Genomic DNA, 19,600 nt, shown 5'->3' with positions numbered 1-19,600 from the left:
TTGATAAAAGCCGGGTATTATTTACTAGGATTTTCAGACTTCATTACGACTGTGAATGTGGTTTGATCAGATTTGACAAAACCTGACAACATAAGCAACCATACCACTGTCATCAGACTTGTTAAAATGTTGAAAATTCCTGATTGGTACACAGAAGTATGTGACAACCGTGTTTTTTTAACAGGGCACCGTCCACTGTTTTGTGTTCCTGTTGGATCAAATTAATCTCAGTAGGAAGCTGTTATAGAAAATAGGTTTTTGGGGCCTTTTAAGCGCATTTAGAGCAGAAATGTTAGGTTTCCGTGCTGTAACCTGGCATGTTTTCTCAGCTTCAAACACAAGTCTACTTTATATGTATAGAACATGTCATACACAGGGTTATTTCAAGAGTTTAAATAGATAGTATAGATTGTTGGGACCAAGGCTAAGTCGGCTAATTAATCACTTGACGTCTGTTATCTGACTTAAGAGGCTGCATCGTCACTGCCAGCCAGAAGTCACAGGTTACTTCTTCAGTTCTGAACCCTGAGAGGTTTCACCTCTCATCCAAAAGGCTTCTTCATTTCTGAACTGAAGAAGCCTCTCAGATGAGAGGTAAAATATCTTCAAGAAACTGAATCAGGTCTAGTTGCCTACAACATAGCACTTAGGATTACAATGACCTGGATGACTGAGAACCTTCATCAACATCCCAATTTTTTAGTCCTTCAATTTCTCTTACAGGACCTTTCACATATTCTTCTTCTGGGTATATAAGAAGTTTTTACACCAAGGAAATTGGAATTTGCTGCCACGCACAAATTGAATCAAGATACTAGGTCTGTGTCTAATTAAGTGCAATATGTTTCCATATTTTTGGCATCATCATGATCAGAATACTTAAATAACTGAAACTGTTAAACACACCACAAAATAGGATTTTTGTTGAATAAATCACTAAAACTTAAAGCTTTTTCTGCTAGCAAAACCTAAATTAGCTCAGGCATTTTTTCTGTCATAGACCCACCTCCATATTTTGTTAAGTTATTTTAGTGTGAATTTCTCTAATGTTTGCACCAGCCCATTTACATTTTTTCCTCTCCCTCTGTCTGTGTTGTGTTTGCAGAGAGAGGATTCTCTAGTGTTGTTCTCTGCGATGCTGTACGAATGTGTGACGCAGGAATGTCCAGAGATGCTGCCCACGTATATTGCAGTTGAGCAGGTATGAGAGAGAGACACACACACACACACACCCACACACACACACACACACACACACACACACACACACACACACACACACACAGAGAGTTGTGTTCTGATGCAGGTGAATTGGTCCTCTGACGTGTCACTGTTTCAGCAATTGTAGTGCAATTACTACATCAAGCAAAAATAATGAAAAATAAATGGAAAGATAAAATAAGAGCAGATGTTCACTCTGATAGGTTACTTCAGCTTATCACAGTTTAGGTTTAAATGGATGTTCTGAAACCAACAGCTACCTGTAAGTTTGGAAATCAATTTAAAAAGTGATATGTGTGCAAATTGTAGATAACAGAATATAATTTCAATAATAATTGCACAAAATATATTGAAATGTAAAGTCTCATGGCTCCAGTTGCTGTCGTTTTTAAGTAAATGTTGCTACACCATATATACTCATGTCTGCGAACATGTTTCTCTACCTAACACTTAGCATTACAGAACTGCTTGCTGTCACAAAGACCAAAATAAAGGTATTTGATGAATAAAGCCAGAATAATAATTCTGTGCTGATCCATGTAAATGTACTTGCAAACCCACACACTGAAGGGTGTTATGGGTAACTGTGGGTCACAGAGGAGCTCAACAATGATTCAACATCCTATCGGGAAGTGTTTCCTTCAGAGTTTGGGCGTAGTGACATGTTTAGCAAAGCATAGGAAACTAACTTCCTCTTCAAGGCGCTTTATGTTGTCCATTTTAGGTTAATAAATCCAAATTTCTTCATTTTTCTGTCACAGATGTAGCGATTTGTGTCTGGAAATTAGTTTACCTTTTCTGGCTTCTTGCAAGTTTTCTTTACATTGTGGTTTGTCATATTTGACGCTGTTTCCTCGTGGAGACATACCTTTATACCCCCAATATATACAAATATAAAAGACCCAAGAAGGTTTTTGAAATGTCCAGGGAGATACACTGATGTCATTTTATAAAAATCATTTCCACCATTTTGAGATAAATTTACCCTTGTTTCTCAGGCGGTAGGTGCTCTGCGTCGAGGTGACCTGCTGCAGACCTTCCCCCTGTGGCAGATGCGTCTGGTGGTGGAGCTGTGGGACAGCAGGGTGCTGCGGGGTCCGGCTAACCGTCACGACACCCTGCTCACCTCAGAGTTTCTGCCCGTCATGAAGAACATGGTGGATGTAGCACTGGACGGATGGCTCAAAGGTGAGGAGCGAGTTTCAATGATACATACCTGAATGATGGACAAACCTCACTTTAAGCAGCTTGGTAACTCCAGTATAGCTACTCATTTAATGGTTAATTAGAACCCACCAACTTTATTTGAATGTGTAGTATGTGCATATTGAGAACAAAATAAAACTGAACATGTTTAAGAAGTCGATAACTTCCTCAAAATTAATTTCTACTTTGACTGCATGAAACAAAAAGTTGATTTTGACTGTGTTCAGCAGCAGTGTCACTGGTTGGAAATGTCACACATGCTGGATGTGTCTGAGCTTGTTTTCCTGTAAAGGGCGTAGCATATTAACTGTGTATACACTCAAACACACATTCCTGTACTGACTTGCGTGTGCACACACACACAGATACAGTAATACATGTGCACTGAGAGGCGTGGGAAACAGGTGAAGTATTTAGACGAGATGATGTAAACAGTTGAAACGTGGCATGACTTTCATGACGCCTCTTGGCTCTGGCTGCCATTTCAAAGGAAAACTGAACGAACTCGGTCTCAGAGATCAGGAATGCTGCTGTTCTCTGCAACACCCATGAACAAAATATGTGTTTAGATTTATCCTTGCTGTTTTCATGATTGTTTATTCTCCTCTACTGTACCCTATGCCATTAGTGGTTCTCTGCAGTGCTGCGCTGAAATTGACCTGGAGATGGAACACCAATGATTCCCAATGATGCTGAAAGAATCATAGAATTTCAGGAATATTTAAAGTATTTAGGACGAGGAACGTTATTATAGACAGTTTCAGTTTTTCTAGGGAAGTTTTGGGTACAAAATAGAATTTTATAAATCATCCACATTCCAGAAATACATATTTTAGATGTGTAGGTCAGTGCATACAGCCATGTGCATTTGCAATATAGTCATTGCACCTGCATCTCCGACACTCATGCACGAGTATTTTTCATATTCTTTTCGTTGAAGAAGAAGACAGTCTGAAAAAGGTCATTTGCTCAAGACTTCACTTGTGAATGGGCCAATATATTGCACTCAAGGGAGTTTTAGTGTGCTGACTTTTATCAAGTTTTTAGGGATTTCATCCTCTATTGGTCTGGCCACCTGCCTTAAATGGTTTCTTGACTTGTGCGTCTGCTCTGTATTGCCCAGTCAAAGTCACAAAACTGTCGTAACTGAACAAACTTGTTGTAAATCGCTCAATTCCGCCTGATGAATGGCGCCTGTTAACTACAGACCATCTTACAATGGGTCCACACCAGCTGTTCACTGAGTACTCAGGCCTTTAGAAACGGCCTTCATTTTAATTACCAAAACTTTACAGGTTTCTAGTTCAGATCAATATGAACAGTTGCAGCAGTTTACGTAGAATCACGTTTGATCTGCTTACAGACAATTCAGATTGTATTTGTTGCCCGTTAAAAAAAAAAGCATTAATTTCAAAGTTGGCTGTTGGCACAAATGTTGGAAAAAATACAAAAATAGAATACTTGTTCACTTTTCGTGCATTTTCTCTCCTAGAAAACAGCTCAGTGTTGAGGTCCTACATGAAGGGCGAGGCCCTCCCTAAAGATGCCCAGTCCACCGTGTTGGCCTGCTTCCTGGTGTACCGCTCCATCCCCTGCCTCAGGAACGCACACACACAGCTGGAGGGTAAGACAAACACATGTTGTCACTACTGGAAAGCTCCACCTGTGTACACTAACATTTGCATGTCATTACTCAGTATGCTGTTTATGTACACACAGCAGGAGGAATATTACTCTCTCGGGTTGAGTGCATCACTTTTATGCTACTGTTTCAGAGGGAAAGAAGCTTTTACTGCAATATTGATTTGTATTTATCAAATCACTTTTAAGCTTAAATTTAAAGTCAGTGTATAATAAACACTACTGTATTATTGAAGATTAAACTGGTTGTTTTCTAACAGTTTTAGCTTCTGAACCCTTAGAGAAAAGCAGTGTTGAATAAGGGCTCCTTGAGACTGGTTTCACGCGTCTGTGAGTTGTTAGCAGTTCCAACAAAGAGCCATTTGGCCTCTAATCTTCTCAAATGGTTTCATGTGAATAACCTCTTGAGATCAAAGAGATAGAATTATTCATTGATTCACAAATAAGCAAAATATTTGTTTATTCTTCTTCTTCTTTTCTTTTCATTAATTATCTCATGACCTGCCAGATTTATCTTGTGACTGCTGGAGAAGGGCCTGACTAAACATACCTAAGTGGAGTATAAACTAGCTCCACCTTGAGCAGCCACAACTTTGAAAGGCTGCCTACACGTACTGTATATATGCATCAACATCAACAAGCTAATAATGTTATATATAGCAATAACTAAACCATGGTCAAACATCTTAATCACACAGATTAAATGCAGACTACCAAAGAGAACAACTTTTATTACAGTGATGTTGAAATAGTCTGAAGCTCTCACCTCTCTCCCCGCAGGCTGCAGCTCTCTCGGGGATTTATTGTCTCGCAGCAGCCAGCTGGGTATCCCTCTCAGAGACCTGCTGAGGCTGGTACCCGTCCTGCTGGGCTCTGCATCCGGACCACAGACGCTGCAGGGCTTCCCTTTGCAAGCATTTTGATCCTGGTGCTAAGTACTAGTCCAAGTGACTAGTAACCTCCCAGTGATGCATTTCACAGCCTTACGTTCCCACTGCGAGCACAGGAGCACCGACTTCTACAGAAAGTGGGCCCAAATGTGACCATAAGAGGTCTCACTGCATCACTGTGGAACGAGTGCCCTGCCTATGAGAAGGACTGAAAATACAGACTTTAATTCCTTCTCAGCTAATATAAAATGTTAGTTTTGTAACATAATATTTCTATTTAGTTTTTTTTCAATTTTTTTTTTACAGCATAAAGAAAGTGAGGCTGCGTTAAAGATGCAGTACATGTGCCATTTTTGTGGGAAAAGCAACCGTGATGGGGACTTTCTTCACTTGCTCAAAAGTCCAACAAGGACAGAAAGGACTGGTCTGTACAAAGTGAGAAGGATTTGGTTGTAGTCATAGTTCATGCTGCCTGTGGGGGTGCTTGAGTTCAGACCCCTGTGTTGTGAAGATGAGAAAACAGAGACAAGACAATAAAATGGAAAAGTACCTGAATGCTTCATGAATAATGTGGTTTATTCTGTCTGAATTCCCCATGAGGTTCGGTTCTAACTTTAATCAAATGTCACCTGCCTTCATTATTTTTCTTTCCTTTCAGAAAGCATTTTGTGTTTCATACAAAAAACAGCTAAGGTCTTGCTGCTCATTAAACCACTAAGAGAACTGCACTCTAGTTTTTGTTTTTGTGTATTCGCTCATTAGCACAGCTGGTCAGGCTTTTTATGGCCTAGTCCAGCATGTCTTGCATATTTCCCATGGATTTTGTGTTGTACTGCTTTGGTCAAGATTAATGAGCCGTTGATCAAAACAGCCTGTGGGGGTTTTTTTGGGGTGGTTCCCCACATGAAAGGCATCCCCTAATCTTCCAGCGGTATTTTCTTCAATAAAACAGTGTCCTCCACAGATAAGACTGAATTTACTCGTCCTTAGCACTTAGCTGGAAAAAGCTGTCTCTCAGTTTTGCTTTTGTTTTGTTTTTTGTTTCTTACATTTTAAAAAAAAAAAATAATAATGCCTTTAAATTGCTTTGTGAGTTGCTGTGATCATCTTGCACATTAATGATCAAACAGCAAGCCTGTAATGTTTTTTAATTTGGGCCCTAAAGGTGCACTATGTTGTATTGAGGAAGACAGTTTAATCAAAAGAGCAAGATCTTCATTGACTTCTTTGTTTTCATGACTGAATTAACAAATACAACTTCATACTGTTTTACTTTGTATAAAAAAATCTTGATAAAATTCATAAAAAGAATTTACACAAATCGAAAAACAGTACATTTTGCCAAACAACAGAAATGAGTGGCTGTGCATGTCAATACAGTAGGCAATGAAAGATAATGGTGGACTCGATTAGCTCCCAAAATTTAAATTAGGGAACCCAATTTTTTTTCTTGACATGAAAACAACCTGGTTCGATGCTTGTAACTATGCTTTACAGGTTTTACAGGTGTCAGCGCAAATATTAGACGTGTTTAAACATGGTCGCCATTCTGAGACCAGTTGGCTAATGAAAATGATGGTGCCTTCCTTAGCAAATGGCCATCACACAAATCTGTAATAATTGTTTGTACGGCAATGCAGATTGACCTTTAAAACATAAAAATAGAAAAAAAGTGAAAACTGAAAAAGCTTTTACGACTGAAACGCATCTCGATTAAAGTGTTTTTGCTAGTTAAAGGACACTGTTCTGACCTCCATCTTCCCTTTTCCATGGATAGTTCCTCACACTCAACTGTCTGCATGACCATTTAAAGTCATGATTTAAACAGTGAGAGTCGAAAAATTGTTTTAGTAATGAGTCAACCATTAGCTACTTCAGATTTACTCGATAGAAGTTATCTGAGTGGTCAATCTAAACTGTAAAAAGTCAAAGAAATGCAGCCAGCAGCAGAACACACCAACACACAGCTAGCTGTCCCATTAAGTGAAGTCAGATATGTCTTCAGTGTCCAGGTGATTTCCTGAATATATTCACACAGTAATGTGATCCTGTTGGATTTTCTCATGCATGTCGTTTTTTTTAGCCAACAACTTTGAAACCCAGATCTTTGGGGCTTTCCTACCAGATACCAGTCCTGTCTGGTGATGGAAATCCCAGATCATGACTGAAATCTAACTTGGTCACATGAGATTTTGAAGAGTCCCACTATATATTTAGACAAGAGGTTGTCAGGTTTTGAGGTTGAAGGGTACGGTGCATGCAGGCGGTCTAATAGCAACAGGAAGTTAACTAGCCATATGCCCACTCATCAATAGGACAGTGTCACAGCTCACTAAAGCAAAAGCAGTAGCTTCATTAAAAGCCTGAATTTCGCTATTTTGACTGAGCCAGTCCCTACAGTGTCAGAAAACCTCTGCCGTAGCCTTTAAAGTTGTTCAAAAGTCTTGGATTTTGATGTCCAACTAAGTATTTAAACCCCAACGTGATGTAGTCAGTGTGTGGGAGGATGTGCTGTGTGTGTTCGGCTCAGAGTCTCAGATCATTTCCAACTAACAGCTCTGAGAACATTCCAAAGCAAATGGAAAACATCCGAACAAACAAGTGGTCCACACCCTCGTCACAGAGCCGCAACACACAGAGCAGCTCCTCACGCCGAGATCAAAGTCTGTACATGCTAAATTATGTTTGTATGTCATTCGTTTATTTTGTTACATGAGGTTAAATTCATTTTGTCTAAAGGGTTCATCCATGTATTGCATAGTCAGAGTAAACATTTTAGCTGCCTCAGGGTCATTAACAGCCTACAAATGGCAACAACATGGCAACATTTGTCAATTAGCTGCGCAGGTTATAAAGATGAATGGACAGTGTCTCTTCTATCTGTTGCAAATCTACTTTTCCTCATACCGAGGTTAATCCCCTGGTCTGGGCGGACAAAACACAGGATTTAACACATCTGTTCAGCTCCGAATTTGCCGGTCCACCCACGTTTAAACTCCACTTTGCTTCTTCCTGTTGGACAAAGTATTAAACAGACCTTCACTGAAGGATTTTCACAACATCTGAACCTTGAGAAGGCTCCAAAATAGGAACCAGACAAGACACTTTTAGACTCATACAGAGTGGCCTGTGTGGCCTTGGAGTTTTATTTTGCCACAAGAAGACATTTTGTGGTTATTTCTGTCATGTTTTTCGAGTGTATTTCCTGGCTTTTATCAGCACTCGGGGTTGTTTGAGTGCATACTTGAAATAGTTCTTGTTGTGTTAACCCAAACAACAGTCACCCCTAAGGGATAAAGAAATGATTAAATGAAGCTTTTCTGCTCCAATTTGTGGGACCAGTAAATAAAAAATAGATGTAATAAAAATATATCTAGTATCACGCCGTGCAATTTGTAAGATAACCCTCTGTCACCTTCAGAGTCTTGCTGTGTGTTTAGCTTGCTGATAATGTGTGTGTGGTTTCCTAGAAACACGTGCTGTGTCAGTCAAACATTCGAGGGAAATGTCACATGACGTTACCAGTAAGCGATGAGTGAAGGGCAAACAGGAACTGGAACAGGACAGCCTGTGGGTGTCTGCTGTGTCTTCAAGTCAGGTGGTTTTAATAGTCTCGAGTCTCCACTGAAAGCCTTTTCAATGACTCTTCGTCTCTCTGGAACTTCCATGAGCCACTTGTATCCCCGCCTTTGTGATGCTGCAGGGCCATGGTGTGTTTTGGGTAAAAGGTTAAAAAGAGCAGTTACAGATTTACTAGTTAAATAAATGCCCCGTGCTCACAAGGAGACACTTGGTCTGAAGCAGTTTAGTAGCGGCTGCTTATTACAAAAAGGGCAGGTGGTTTGTGGGCATGCATGTTTGATAATGGAATACATGTTTATGGCAAGTGTAAACCCACCCTGAAATCACCACCTTTTTGAAGCCTGAAGTCACCATCTCGGTTTGTAGAAGCCAGAAGTGACGATATCTGGATGAAAGGGTGGAGTCTGACTGAGGACATGCCGTGGTGCAGATTAATCAGTCACAAGGCAGCCGCACCCTAAAGCATTCCCCGCATAATCATCTATTTTACTCTAAATAGGGCCACAATTGACTAAATGAACATCATGCTGTGTTGAAGAAGACTTGAAACTAGCAATTGAGACCATAAACTCATTAGGAAACCCTTTACTGAAGTTATTAATCAAGTTTGAAGTTGAGTCATTGTCTCGTAAGCATAAGTTAAGTCGCCCCCTACTGATGGAATACTGGTTTCAGTCACTTCCATATTAGCCTCACTTTTCAAGCTCAGAGAGTGTCTGCTGTTTATACCGTCTATGGTTCAGCTCTTCCATCTCAAGTGGCATCTGTGTTCTGATGCCTGAAACTTTGAAACTTTCGAAACTTGGGATGAAGCTTTAAAAGAGTCACAGACGGACGTAAGTGAAGGGTACATGAGTGAAAACAAAACTGAAGCTGACTTTATCTGGCTTTTATATAATTGTGGTTGGTTTCTAAATTAAACATACTAGCCGACAACACTCAGCAACACTTGATACTAGCCTTCAAGCCTACTTTCTCACAGTGGGGGAAGGAGATGAGGATCTGTCCAACGCGTCAAAAGTCATCTGGATCCTGTCTTAAACCAGTCCCAAATCATACATGGACACCCAGCCAGTCATAAGCCTGACGTCCTAAGGCTAATACTGTATAAACAATAATAAAGAAGTAACCTTCTCAGGTAAAACTGGTAGCGAGACTTCCATTAACTGAAGCAAGAGATTTTTATGGCTTTATACGTCTTGGCTTTGGTGTTCTAGGTCGAACCATTACGGAACTCAAAGTCAGGTCTTCAGTCAAATTTTTAAGAACAGGAGGATGCAATACTCTCAATTTGCATTGGGGACAATATGGTTCTTGCTGACACCTACAATATTTCCTAAAACGAAAGCCAGTTGTCAAACTGCCAAGGACGTGGCCAATACGGACAAATAAAGGCCCACCCCAAATACAGGCTGGGAAAAAAAGGGGATAAACTCTTGACGCCTGTTACCTAATGTGCATGCCAACAAAGTGTACATTTCCATCACTTCAATTCAGTAAAATTAGAAAATATAATTCAACCATACATGGCTAAATGTGTTCTTTGAATTGGTTCAGGGTACTTTCATTCTGCTTGAAAAACCAAATACCAATTTCCTGAGCTGTGCCTTGAACTTTACGCTTTCACACTAATCTTTACATGTCCATGTCCTCATTTCTGTCACGTTAAATGTTTTCTGCTGGAGGCATGGCAGACTTCCTGTCTCCTACTCCTTAGTAGGCCAGAGACTTTATGCCCACCACATTTAATCTTTGCTTGTCCTGCAGCAAACATTCATCTGGACCACAGTTATGCTCCAAAAAACAAGCTACAGAGCACACACAGTGGAACCTCCACTCTAGGTTAGACAGTTTGTCCGTTTGTCAGCTCCAGTCGTGGTCTCTCACTTGATCAGTAATGTGGGTGATGTTGATTTTGAGCCTTTTTCTATTGTTGGATTCACTGGAAGTTATTCTGTTTTTGATATAATTGCCTTAGGATTGTGTAATAACGTGGGAGTACAGTTTTGTCCCAGACGACACTGAGGTATGTGTTGAGAAACCGTGGACTGTCTGCCTTTATTGAGCCTGTGGGGAAAAAGAGTGCTGCCTCCAGGAAAAATCCCTGTGTTTGTTTCCACAATAAGCCAATCTAAGTGTGTCACAGTGAAGACGCCCTCCAACACCGCGGCTTTTCTAACGGTGAAACTCCACGCACAGCAGCATTTTGTGTAAACTCTAACTTAAACATTTAAATCCACAGTCTAAATGAGGACCACCACGGAGACAAAACAGTGCAATATATCAGAGAAGTAAAGAAGGGGATTTTGTAAGAGGGGCTTTGTACTTTTCCAATCTATTCATCATAGGAGCTGAGACAACAGAATCCCAACATTTACATGTCTTCTTCTTCTAAATCCACACAGTTTCCAAACCAGCCAACAGCTTGAAGTCCTGTATGAGTAATTCAAAAGTTTGATTTAGAAAACAAGACCAAAATGTGACAGAAAAACTACGATGAATATGAACTTATAACAAATATCATTTCAAAGACGACTACAATCGTGTACTCTGTAGCTTGATTATATTTGTTTTGTATAATGCCAGGTCATTCTGTCTGTCCTCTTTCCTGACAACTAAGTATTATGTGGGTTTTAAACACCTTTTCCAATCAAAGGGCAGGAAAACACACATTACTGCCTACGTTTTTTACGTGCCAAAAAGCTCGGATGCACTGCAATACTTTGTTCCAGCTCACTGCAAAAAGCAAAATCACTCACATCTAAGACTGTGCAAGACATTTATTGAATTACCAACACTGAGTTTCTTATACCATTAGCATGCATATGCAGGAGCCCGAGTTAGCCTGCTGAAAATAGACAATTTACTCTGTGTCCCATTGACTGTAGATGAGTTTGCCTTGATGTTGTGTTTTTGTTTTCTGTTTCTAACCCTAAAGGATGGAAGTATACCCAAGATGATCACAGAAAATGATTAAAATCCTATAGGCCTATATGTAATAATTTTATATACCAAAACTGCCAAGATGGTGACCACAGTTCGAGTCCACGTTTCAACATCTGTATGTGAGAAACCACTGGATACATTTGACGAGGGATCCTTGTGTTCTAACATTTATAAACACAACATATATATGGATATATCTAAGGAGACCTCAGGACAGTTTCAGACTCGAACAGTAAGTCGGCCATCTGCAACCATGATTGTGTTGACGTAACTGGGTGTTTTTACAAAGACCTCAGGGTATCTCCAGCTGTTTATGGTGACCAAAACAGGTATTTTAAGCCCAAACATGTTAGTGCTTGGACCACTGACCAAGTGTTTTTTGTGCCTAAACCAAACCAGAGCATAGGCAAAGTGCTGTTGCCACATAAAAAAACCTAAAGAAACATAAAGTTGCACCATGAAGAAATACAAAGTTTTGACTCATCTGCGATTTTGCAGAAATGCACATGGTTGTTCTGCTTTTCTTTTTTTTTTTTACTGTCTTTAACGTCTCATGAGCCATTAGATTTTGCTTGTAGCTCGATGAGTGGCATCCAACTCACTGATCTGGATCATATTGTATCACACCCTTAACTTGCTTATTTACTTACTTGTTTCAGTCCAACATACAGAAACAATAGTATCTGTTCTTCAGAAGTATCAGTAGAGATTCAGCAAATGACATTCAGGTCATCTGTGGGACAAAGTTATTGAAACATCAAAACTGGGAGGAGTTCATAAATCCCGACATGACAACACATCTGTACTTCCCTCTCCTCCAACGTTCACATTTCATCACCAGGCCGACACTACGAGCAGCAGTTGTTTGCACTTAAAGAAAAGTTATGTAAATCTTAACAGGAAATTTCCCACTCAGCATTTATGCAGAAACTGGGCAGGGTTCATCACGGTTCGTTTTTATACAGAAGTGTGTTTACGCGCAAGGAAGTCGCCGTATCCATCCCATTGTGACCCGAGCGAGGAGACGGTTTGGTGGATACTTCCAAGCTTTCAGAGCAACGACAGACATGCTTTCCCCCTCTGTTAACGGGCCCGTGTCTACTTTTGAGCAAGGCATCAAGAGCTAAATGAAACAAGCTGCAGGGAAGTCACCCCAGCATTTTGCCACAACTTCTGCTTTTGATTCCTCTGTGTCTCTGTTCATGAAAATGTGGTGAATTCCCCTGTCTTCTTATGCACGCCGGCTTTTACTATATGTGCATATTGTCCTCTATTATTAGTCTATGAAACATGGAAGAAGAAATGAAGAAGCATGATGGATGGGGATTGTTTACCTAATGCAACTTTAATTATGATGTTGGTTTTTGATGGTATTGTTTCTTCGTTCTTTTATTCCTGTATATCTTACGGTATCTTCTGTAATCTGTGTTTATTGATCAGGATGAGAATGCTGTAATGTCTGTGATTTCTGGATAATAAACTGAACTTTGAACATTGGCTACACAATCTGGTACATGTCTAGTGTTTGACAAATAACTAGGTCTGATTTACAAAGTTTGGATTATCTGGTGGGTTCAAATGAGAATTTGACGGCCTATTGTTTTGAGACGACCAGCCAGGTACATTCTCGTGCCCATGGAGAAGGCTATGGATTGTTGGATTGTCAGGAAGTTTATCTGCAGACATTCATGGTCCCCAGAGGATGAATCAAGCGCCACCAGCTGGTCAAGGTTTGTACTTACCCAGTGAAACATCACAACAACTAGCAGATGGATTGGCACCCAATTTGGTACAAACATTCATGATCCCCAGATGTTAAATTCTGACTACCTTTCCTCGAGCTGCACCATAAAAAGTGTTCACACATTCTTGCTCCCTTCCTGATAAACTCAAATAACATTGACGATCCCATAATGTTTCATCCAGTGTCATTGTCAGGTCAAAATTTTACTTTCGTTTATAACTAAATAACAGTAAAACTTTTGACATTCCTGAGTTTGGTATTGTTGTTGTTGCTATCTTGGTTTTCTGGATCCAGAAGTGACCACATTTGGACAAAAGGGTGGAGCTGGGGAGGATAGCCTGACAAAATGGATCTGAATGAAAACGCAAGGATATGCCATTGCAGTGACTTGTCAATCACAGTTTAGCCACGCCCTAACGCATACCCTACTTTATCACCTGTTTTCTCCATGAGAGCATCATTTACAAAATGGACGTCATGCTGTATACAAGACGACCTGAAACCATCAATTGAGACCATAAACGTATGAGGGAACTGTTCACTGAAGATCAAGTGAGAAGTAGGGTCATTTTGTCATAAGCTTACATAGCTGACATCTTTTTGAAACCAGTGGAGTCACCCCCTGCTGGCCATTAGAGTGATAGCAGGTTTCTTCCACGTTGACTTCACGGCTCACATGGTAAACTAAGATTGTTAACACGGTCATGATAATACCTGCTAATCAGCACGTTAGCATCTTTGAGCATGTTAGCGGGCTAATAGTATATGGAGGAGTATACAGAGAGAACAGAAAGTCTTCTCTCAAATTTAGTCACAGCTGAAAAATAAAATATACTTTTAGTCTCATTTGATTGAATATATTGAAGCTTGGAGCCTGTTGGCCAGTATTAGAACAGGCCTCTATGTCATCTTTTTTTTTTGATTACATAAGAGACATTTTCACTGTTCTAATGCCAAATAAACTAAACACAATGTTAGCTTCTTTACAATAATCTGGTTTTATTGACATTGTTTGGACTCACGGAGGGGTGTCAACCAAGCCAGGAAGCCCACAACAATGAAAAACATCAAGTAAGTGGAGTTTTATAGAAAATTAATCTCCAAACACTCACTCATTTTTACTTCCTACCCCAGTAAATGTGTGTATTCTTTGCAGATGACACACTCATACTGTGAGGCTGTGAGTTCACCCCATTGTTCATCAAGGTCAGTGATAGGTGTGCTTGTACCTTCAACCATTTTCAAATTAATGACTGCATGCACAGTGTTCCTCTGTGTCTCTCTGCATGTGATCCGGTTTTAAAACAAACAGAGAGCTCCATTCATGATGAGGCTTCCTCTGGTGCAGCACAGAGGGAAGGACAGGAGGTGGGTGTGACTAAAAATACAAAAATGTATTACACTGCAAGTCTGTCTGCAGCCTCAGTATGAATGGTGGAGCTGCAGAGGACACGTCTGGTGCAGCAATTAAGAAAAGTTGGGGAGAGGAGACGCACAGAGAGGGAAAAAGAAAGAAATTAAACGCGCACATGGCTTGCGGTGTGTTCAGGAAGATCTTCAGTCCGCTGAGCGAAAGTCTCAAAGTGAAAGAAAATGTGTCAGGGCACACATTGGTGGAGACGCGCGCCTTGCCAAATGTTGCCTGAGTTTAAAAAAGAAAAAGAAAAGACGTGCACAGTTTGCGCCTGGCCGCCAGTGACGTGAGGTAAGTCTGTGAGTTAATTTCTCTAATGAATTAAACGCGTAAAAGTCCGTTTTTCCTCTTCACAGCTGTGCTGCCTTCAAAGTCCGAACGAGGAAGCGGGTGGTGACTTTGCTGAAACTTGGGCTGAGTTTGTGTCAACTTCACTGAACTATCTCAATACTTTTACTGCACAGAATTGGACATTGCAGAACTGTCAACTGTTCCAAGAAGTGGAGAGAGGTTTGAGGGCCGTGCACGGCGCAGTCATGCGTAATGGGCGTAAAGGGAAGTATGCGGTGTCAGACGCAGATAGTAACCTGGCCTTCCTCTTCCTTTTGTATTTTTTTTTTTTTTTTTTTAAAGATATTGAATGACAAGCTCTGAAACGCTTCTGTCTGACTTGCTCACACCAATTTCTCTCTGCGTGCTGCAGCCACGAACGCACAAAAAGCGTCACTGGAGCCGCAGCGGACGGTTATTATCACCAACCCGCAGAAAATATTCCTGCGACTCGTGTGAACGTCACTGATCTTTTTATAGTCCGATCCTTATCAGTGTGTGAAGTTTGGGTAGTGAGCTCCTTGACAGAGTCTTACGAGAATGCAGTGGGCGTCACTGAAATACTTTAATAAGCCGCTCCCGCCTGGGAAGTCAGGCGCTGGGAGATGATGCGTTCATGTACAGTCGGAGACTGGGGTGACCATGTGCTCACGACTTCAAAAACACAATTTAACGCTGTGTAGAATTGACCCAACATTCCTCAGAATGATAAATATAGCAATAATAACACAAGACGCATAGTTTGGGATTTGACTAGAAAAGCCTTTGATTTTGTGACAACTGAATATTAGAATTAAACATAAATCACAATTTTGATAAGACATATTCTGACTCTTCAGCTGCAATTGCACAGGACAAGTGCTAATTAGTTGTGAAAGCAATCTCACTCAAGATCCACTTTGTACTTGTTCTGGTGCTTTCGGTTGAATCACATGATCTTCCATGAGAGTTTGTTTAGTTACTCTGGAACTGTAGATGATTTCATTTCACATCCACATTGGCACACATAGTCTACTCTGACTCATGTCAGACTGTGGGAGCAACATGTTTGCCAAAAAGAAGTTGTTTTGCTTCTTATCGCTCAGAGCGTTGTCAGTATTGGAGTGACAAGAAGAGCACAGTAAACGATACAATGACTATACAACTTTCGCCCACCATGTTTCAGCGACATATGGCATCTACCCATTTGCCAAAAAGTCATACTGTTGGTTGCTTTGGATTTCCTACAAATTTCCTATCTTGGGTGTAAGTTCCCTTATAGGACAGAAGTCCAGCGAGTACTCTAATATCAAACATGACGGTTCAGTCGTGACCTTGAAAATGGCAAATCAAAGTAAATCAGGCAGTCAAAATAGGGCTGTATGTTGTTGAGCTGGACAGCTTTTGACTTGGTAGGATAAACGCTCAAATCAATCAAATATTTAAGTGTCCCATTCGAAGTCAAGTCCCGCTCATCGGGTTTTTCCGGAGCGTTGCAGTTATAATTAACGAACAGTAACAACTAAGAAAAGTGATGTCCTGATGGAGACGATGAAATGCAGTTGGACACTCTGGAGAAAGCTGATGGGGTTTGATGATCAGCAAGAGGTATGTTTGAAAGCTCAGAGAAAACCTTGTACGTGGACCTTGAGTTCAGTTTTTTGTAAGACTTGGGCAGTTTGTCTCCTCTCTCGTTTGTCTATCGTTAGTTCTTACGTACACAATTTCTAGGCTGCACTTCAAGTTAAAATGATGGTGTCACCCCTTCGATGGCGACCTTGTTTTAATATTTCCAACAGTATTTGAACTCATCACCACACTGGAGGAAAAATTCTTGTAATTTTTTCCTCATGATGACACAACTGTTTCTTTAATGTCCTGGTTCTGTTGGTTGGATACAGAACATGATTCGCTTAACGTTCTGTAACCGCCTTTTGTCATTATTTCACCACCTCACGTCTCCACGATTTGGACTCATTAAAAGTAAAGATGTAGCGGTTCTGCATGCTGGTGGTGAAGTGTGTGTGTGTGTGTGTGTGTGTGTGTGTGTGTGTGTGTGTGTAAGTTTCATACTGAGTGACATGGGGTTTCCCTGCCCCCTGTTTCCTCCATTCATGTGGTCGGGAGACTGAGAAGTATAGAGCTGTCAATCCGGATATGAGCTGAATATTGAGTGTGTTTGAGGGAGACAGAGGAAGAGAAGACAGTACGTGAGCGGGAGTGTGTGTGTGTGTGTGTGCGCATTTGTGTGTGACAGAGAGACAATAGGAGGCAGTGTGTTCGCATGTTTTAATAATACAACCATTATTTAAATTTTCTTGTTCTTTGAGTTATTGTATTGTATAACCTGTGTGTGTGTGTGTGTGTGTGTGTGTGTGTGTGATATGAAGACAGCAGCTCAGTCATTTCCTTGTGTTGTGTTTCCTAGTGACCTCAGCAGCACACGCTTCCTCTTGTCACTTGAACCGTTTTGCATCCACAGCAACTAAAGCCGATGCTGAGCAGGATGTTTGTCTGAAGTTAACCAGTAACATACTATATGTTTTTGGCACCGATGCAAGATGACAGATTACATGTAAACTACTCATAAATCAGGATGTGTTAGCACTGGCGATAAATCGCATTACGCCAAGCTAGCTTTGATTTCTGAAAACACATCGCAAGGTAACGCTCTTAATAAAAAAAATATCTGTTAATTACTGCACTTCTAACAAAATTCAAATGTAGTGTTGTCATTTCTGTTGAGCTTTCAAGGTGCCTCTAGGGGGCAGTGTTACTCCAAAACTATGGAGATTGCCCGATATTTTCTAATTTAACAAGAAACTTCATTATTAGGTTAACACACACAAAAATGTTTCCTTTGGCGTATCTTGAGAGACAAATACGCTGATACCAGTTGTCTGTGATAGGCCAATATCAGGGTGTAAAGTTACGTATGTAGGTGTGCCATTTCCAATATTTATCGATCTGGAAAATGATAAAAAGTCCTGTTTAGGTTCACTAAATTTAAATAAGTGGCGATCTATATAGACACGACTCTGTCTGGGCTATGAAGCTGAAGCCCCCCCCCCCCAGGAATTCATTTACCGGTGGAGTCCCAGCTTTTGTAATAACCATGATCAGTAAGAAACATCCTTTCCGGGGACAATCAGCCGCTCTGTTGTGAGTTGGTGAGCATGGAAATAAATCCAAAGCAGGAACTTACTGATTATAGGTTGCTCCGTGTGCTGTGTCTCGGTATAGACAAATTAGGGGAAATTTAAACGAGAGATGTTGCCATGGAGACGGAAATGCGGGGTTCATTTCATGTTCAACTTCCTCCATCAGAGCCAGGTGAGATTCATGCTCAAGTGGGATTCTGTTTGATTTATCGTTTTAAGGTGGGACACAAACAAACTAATATAGTTTATGCTGCATAGCAACACCTCTTTACTGTTAAGATCATAAAAATAAAAAATAAAAAAGCAGGTAAGAAAAGTGCAAAAGTTTTGTCACAGTTTGAACCAAGCTACAGCAGGCGGTCGCCCAGTGCCTTTTCCCTGAGCGCTCTTCCTTCCAAGCTCTGAGAGCTACGCGTTGAAAATCTCTCAACTTTTCAGAGAGGCACTGTTGACGTCAAGGCCGCTCTTTTTCTTTTTCCTGGCCTCTGTGATAATATTCAACCTATTTTTGTCTCCTACAGATCATGTCATGCGCCCACATCCTCCATGCTCTGTTGAGCAACAGATAGTTAACTGCAAAGGGGCAGTGTCGATCATACATGTTGGCATAGAGACAAGACACGCGTGCAGCACTTTATCTCTTGGACCACAAAAGCTTCATCTTCACCATTGCTTTTCTGCCCAACAAAATGTCAAGTGGACACGGGTCTTTTGTGGCTGAATGTTAAAAAGAAACACGTTTACATTTGCAGTACCTGATTATTTGACCTTTTTGGAGCAGTAGAACCAACATGTAAACACAGCGACATATCAGCACATCAGTGGATGGGTTCAACTTGATAGGTATTTGTACAGTTGGTAGATAAGTGGCTTTTTTCTTGTTATTGTTGCTGAAAACAGCTGCCTGTCATGGCAAAGACTGATAGGAGCGATGAGAATGCACGGAATGGTAAAGCAGAAGCAGGAAAATTCAAAACAATGAGCTGAAAGATACTAAAACGCTCTGTAGAGCTGAGGGGAACTGCAGAGTCAGGTTATAATACTCTGTTGGTTTTGCTTGTGAGCGACCCCTTTTCATATATGTGTAGTCAATTGATCCATTGCTGATATACATATTGATTATACAGTAGCAGCTTTAAGTATCTCAGCACCGCCAGCCTCGGACCGTCAGAGCATTCAAGCGAGAACTCTTTGGGGGGCCAAGTCACTCCCAAAGAGACTACGAAGTCTGTAGCTACCGCCCAGTCAATTACAGAAGAGGCTGCCTCCTCTGACTGAGCCACAGCGGTGGGGTTGCTTTGCTCTCTTGAGCATGCAGTCAGCAGATGTCTGTAGAGGCCACTCCTGCCCTCTTTATGTTGCAGACGGAGATGCAAACCACAGATAGCTCATTCAAATGAAAGTAAACCCTGTGTCTATTTGTGCAGCGACAAAACCAAATGAGTAGGCAGCTTTTACATCACGCACACATACTGAAATTAGCCCA

At 40.8% G+C, this 19,600-nt stretch overlaps 1 protein-coding gene and 1 long non-coding RNA gene across 2 annotated transcripts in view; both read left to right on the top strand.

Moving 5' to 3' along the window:
- anapc1 (anaphase promoting complex subunit 1) overlaps positions 1 to 5,686 on the top strand; it is a 46,027-nt gene extending 40,341 nt beyond the window's left edge. The window contains exons 50-53 of the mRNA XM_030442449.1: positions 1,106 to 1,201; positions 2,220 to 2,409; positions 3,920 to 4,051; positions 4,849 to 5,686. Coding sequence (XP_030298309.1) covers positions 1,106 to 1,201; positions 2,220 to 2,409; positions 3,920 to 4,051; positions 4,849 to 4,991 — 561 coding nt within the window. The 3' untranslated portion in view covers positions 4,992 to 5,686. The remainder of the gene's footprint in view (positions 1 to 1,105; positions 1,202 to 2,219; positions 2,410 to 3,919; positions 4,052 to 4,848) is intronic.
- Positions 5,687 to 14,550: 8,864 nt separating this feature from the next.
- Positions 14,551 to 19,600, top strand: part of LOC115596951 (uncharacterized) — an 81,582-nt gene continuing 76,532 nt past the window's right edge. The window contains exon 1 of the long non-coding RNA XR_003986981.1: positions 14,551 to 14,935. This is a non-coding gene — a long non-coding RNA (uncharacterized LOC115596951). The remainder of the gene's footprint in view (positions 14,936 to 19,600) is intronic.

This window comes from Sparus aurata, chromosome 15 (genome assembly GCF_900880675.1).
Source record: "Sparus aurata chromosome 15, fSpaAur1.1, whole genome shotgun sequence".
Classification (NCBI taxonomy): domain Eukaryota; kingdom Metazoa; phylum Chordata; class Actinopteri; order Spariformes; family Sparidae; genus Sparus; species Sparus aurata.
The sequence above is the reverse complement of the archived record's forward strand: the minus strand, read 5'-3'. Positions and strand labels throughout refer to the sequence as shown.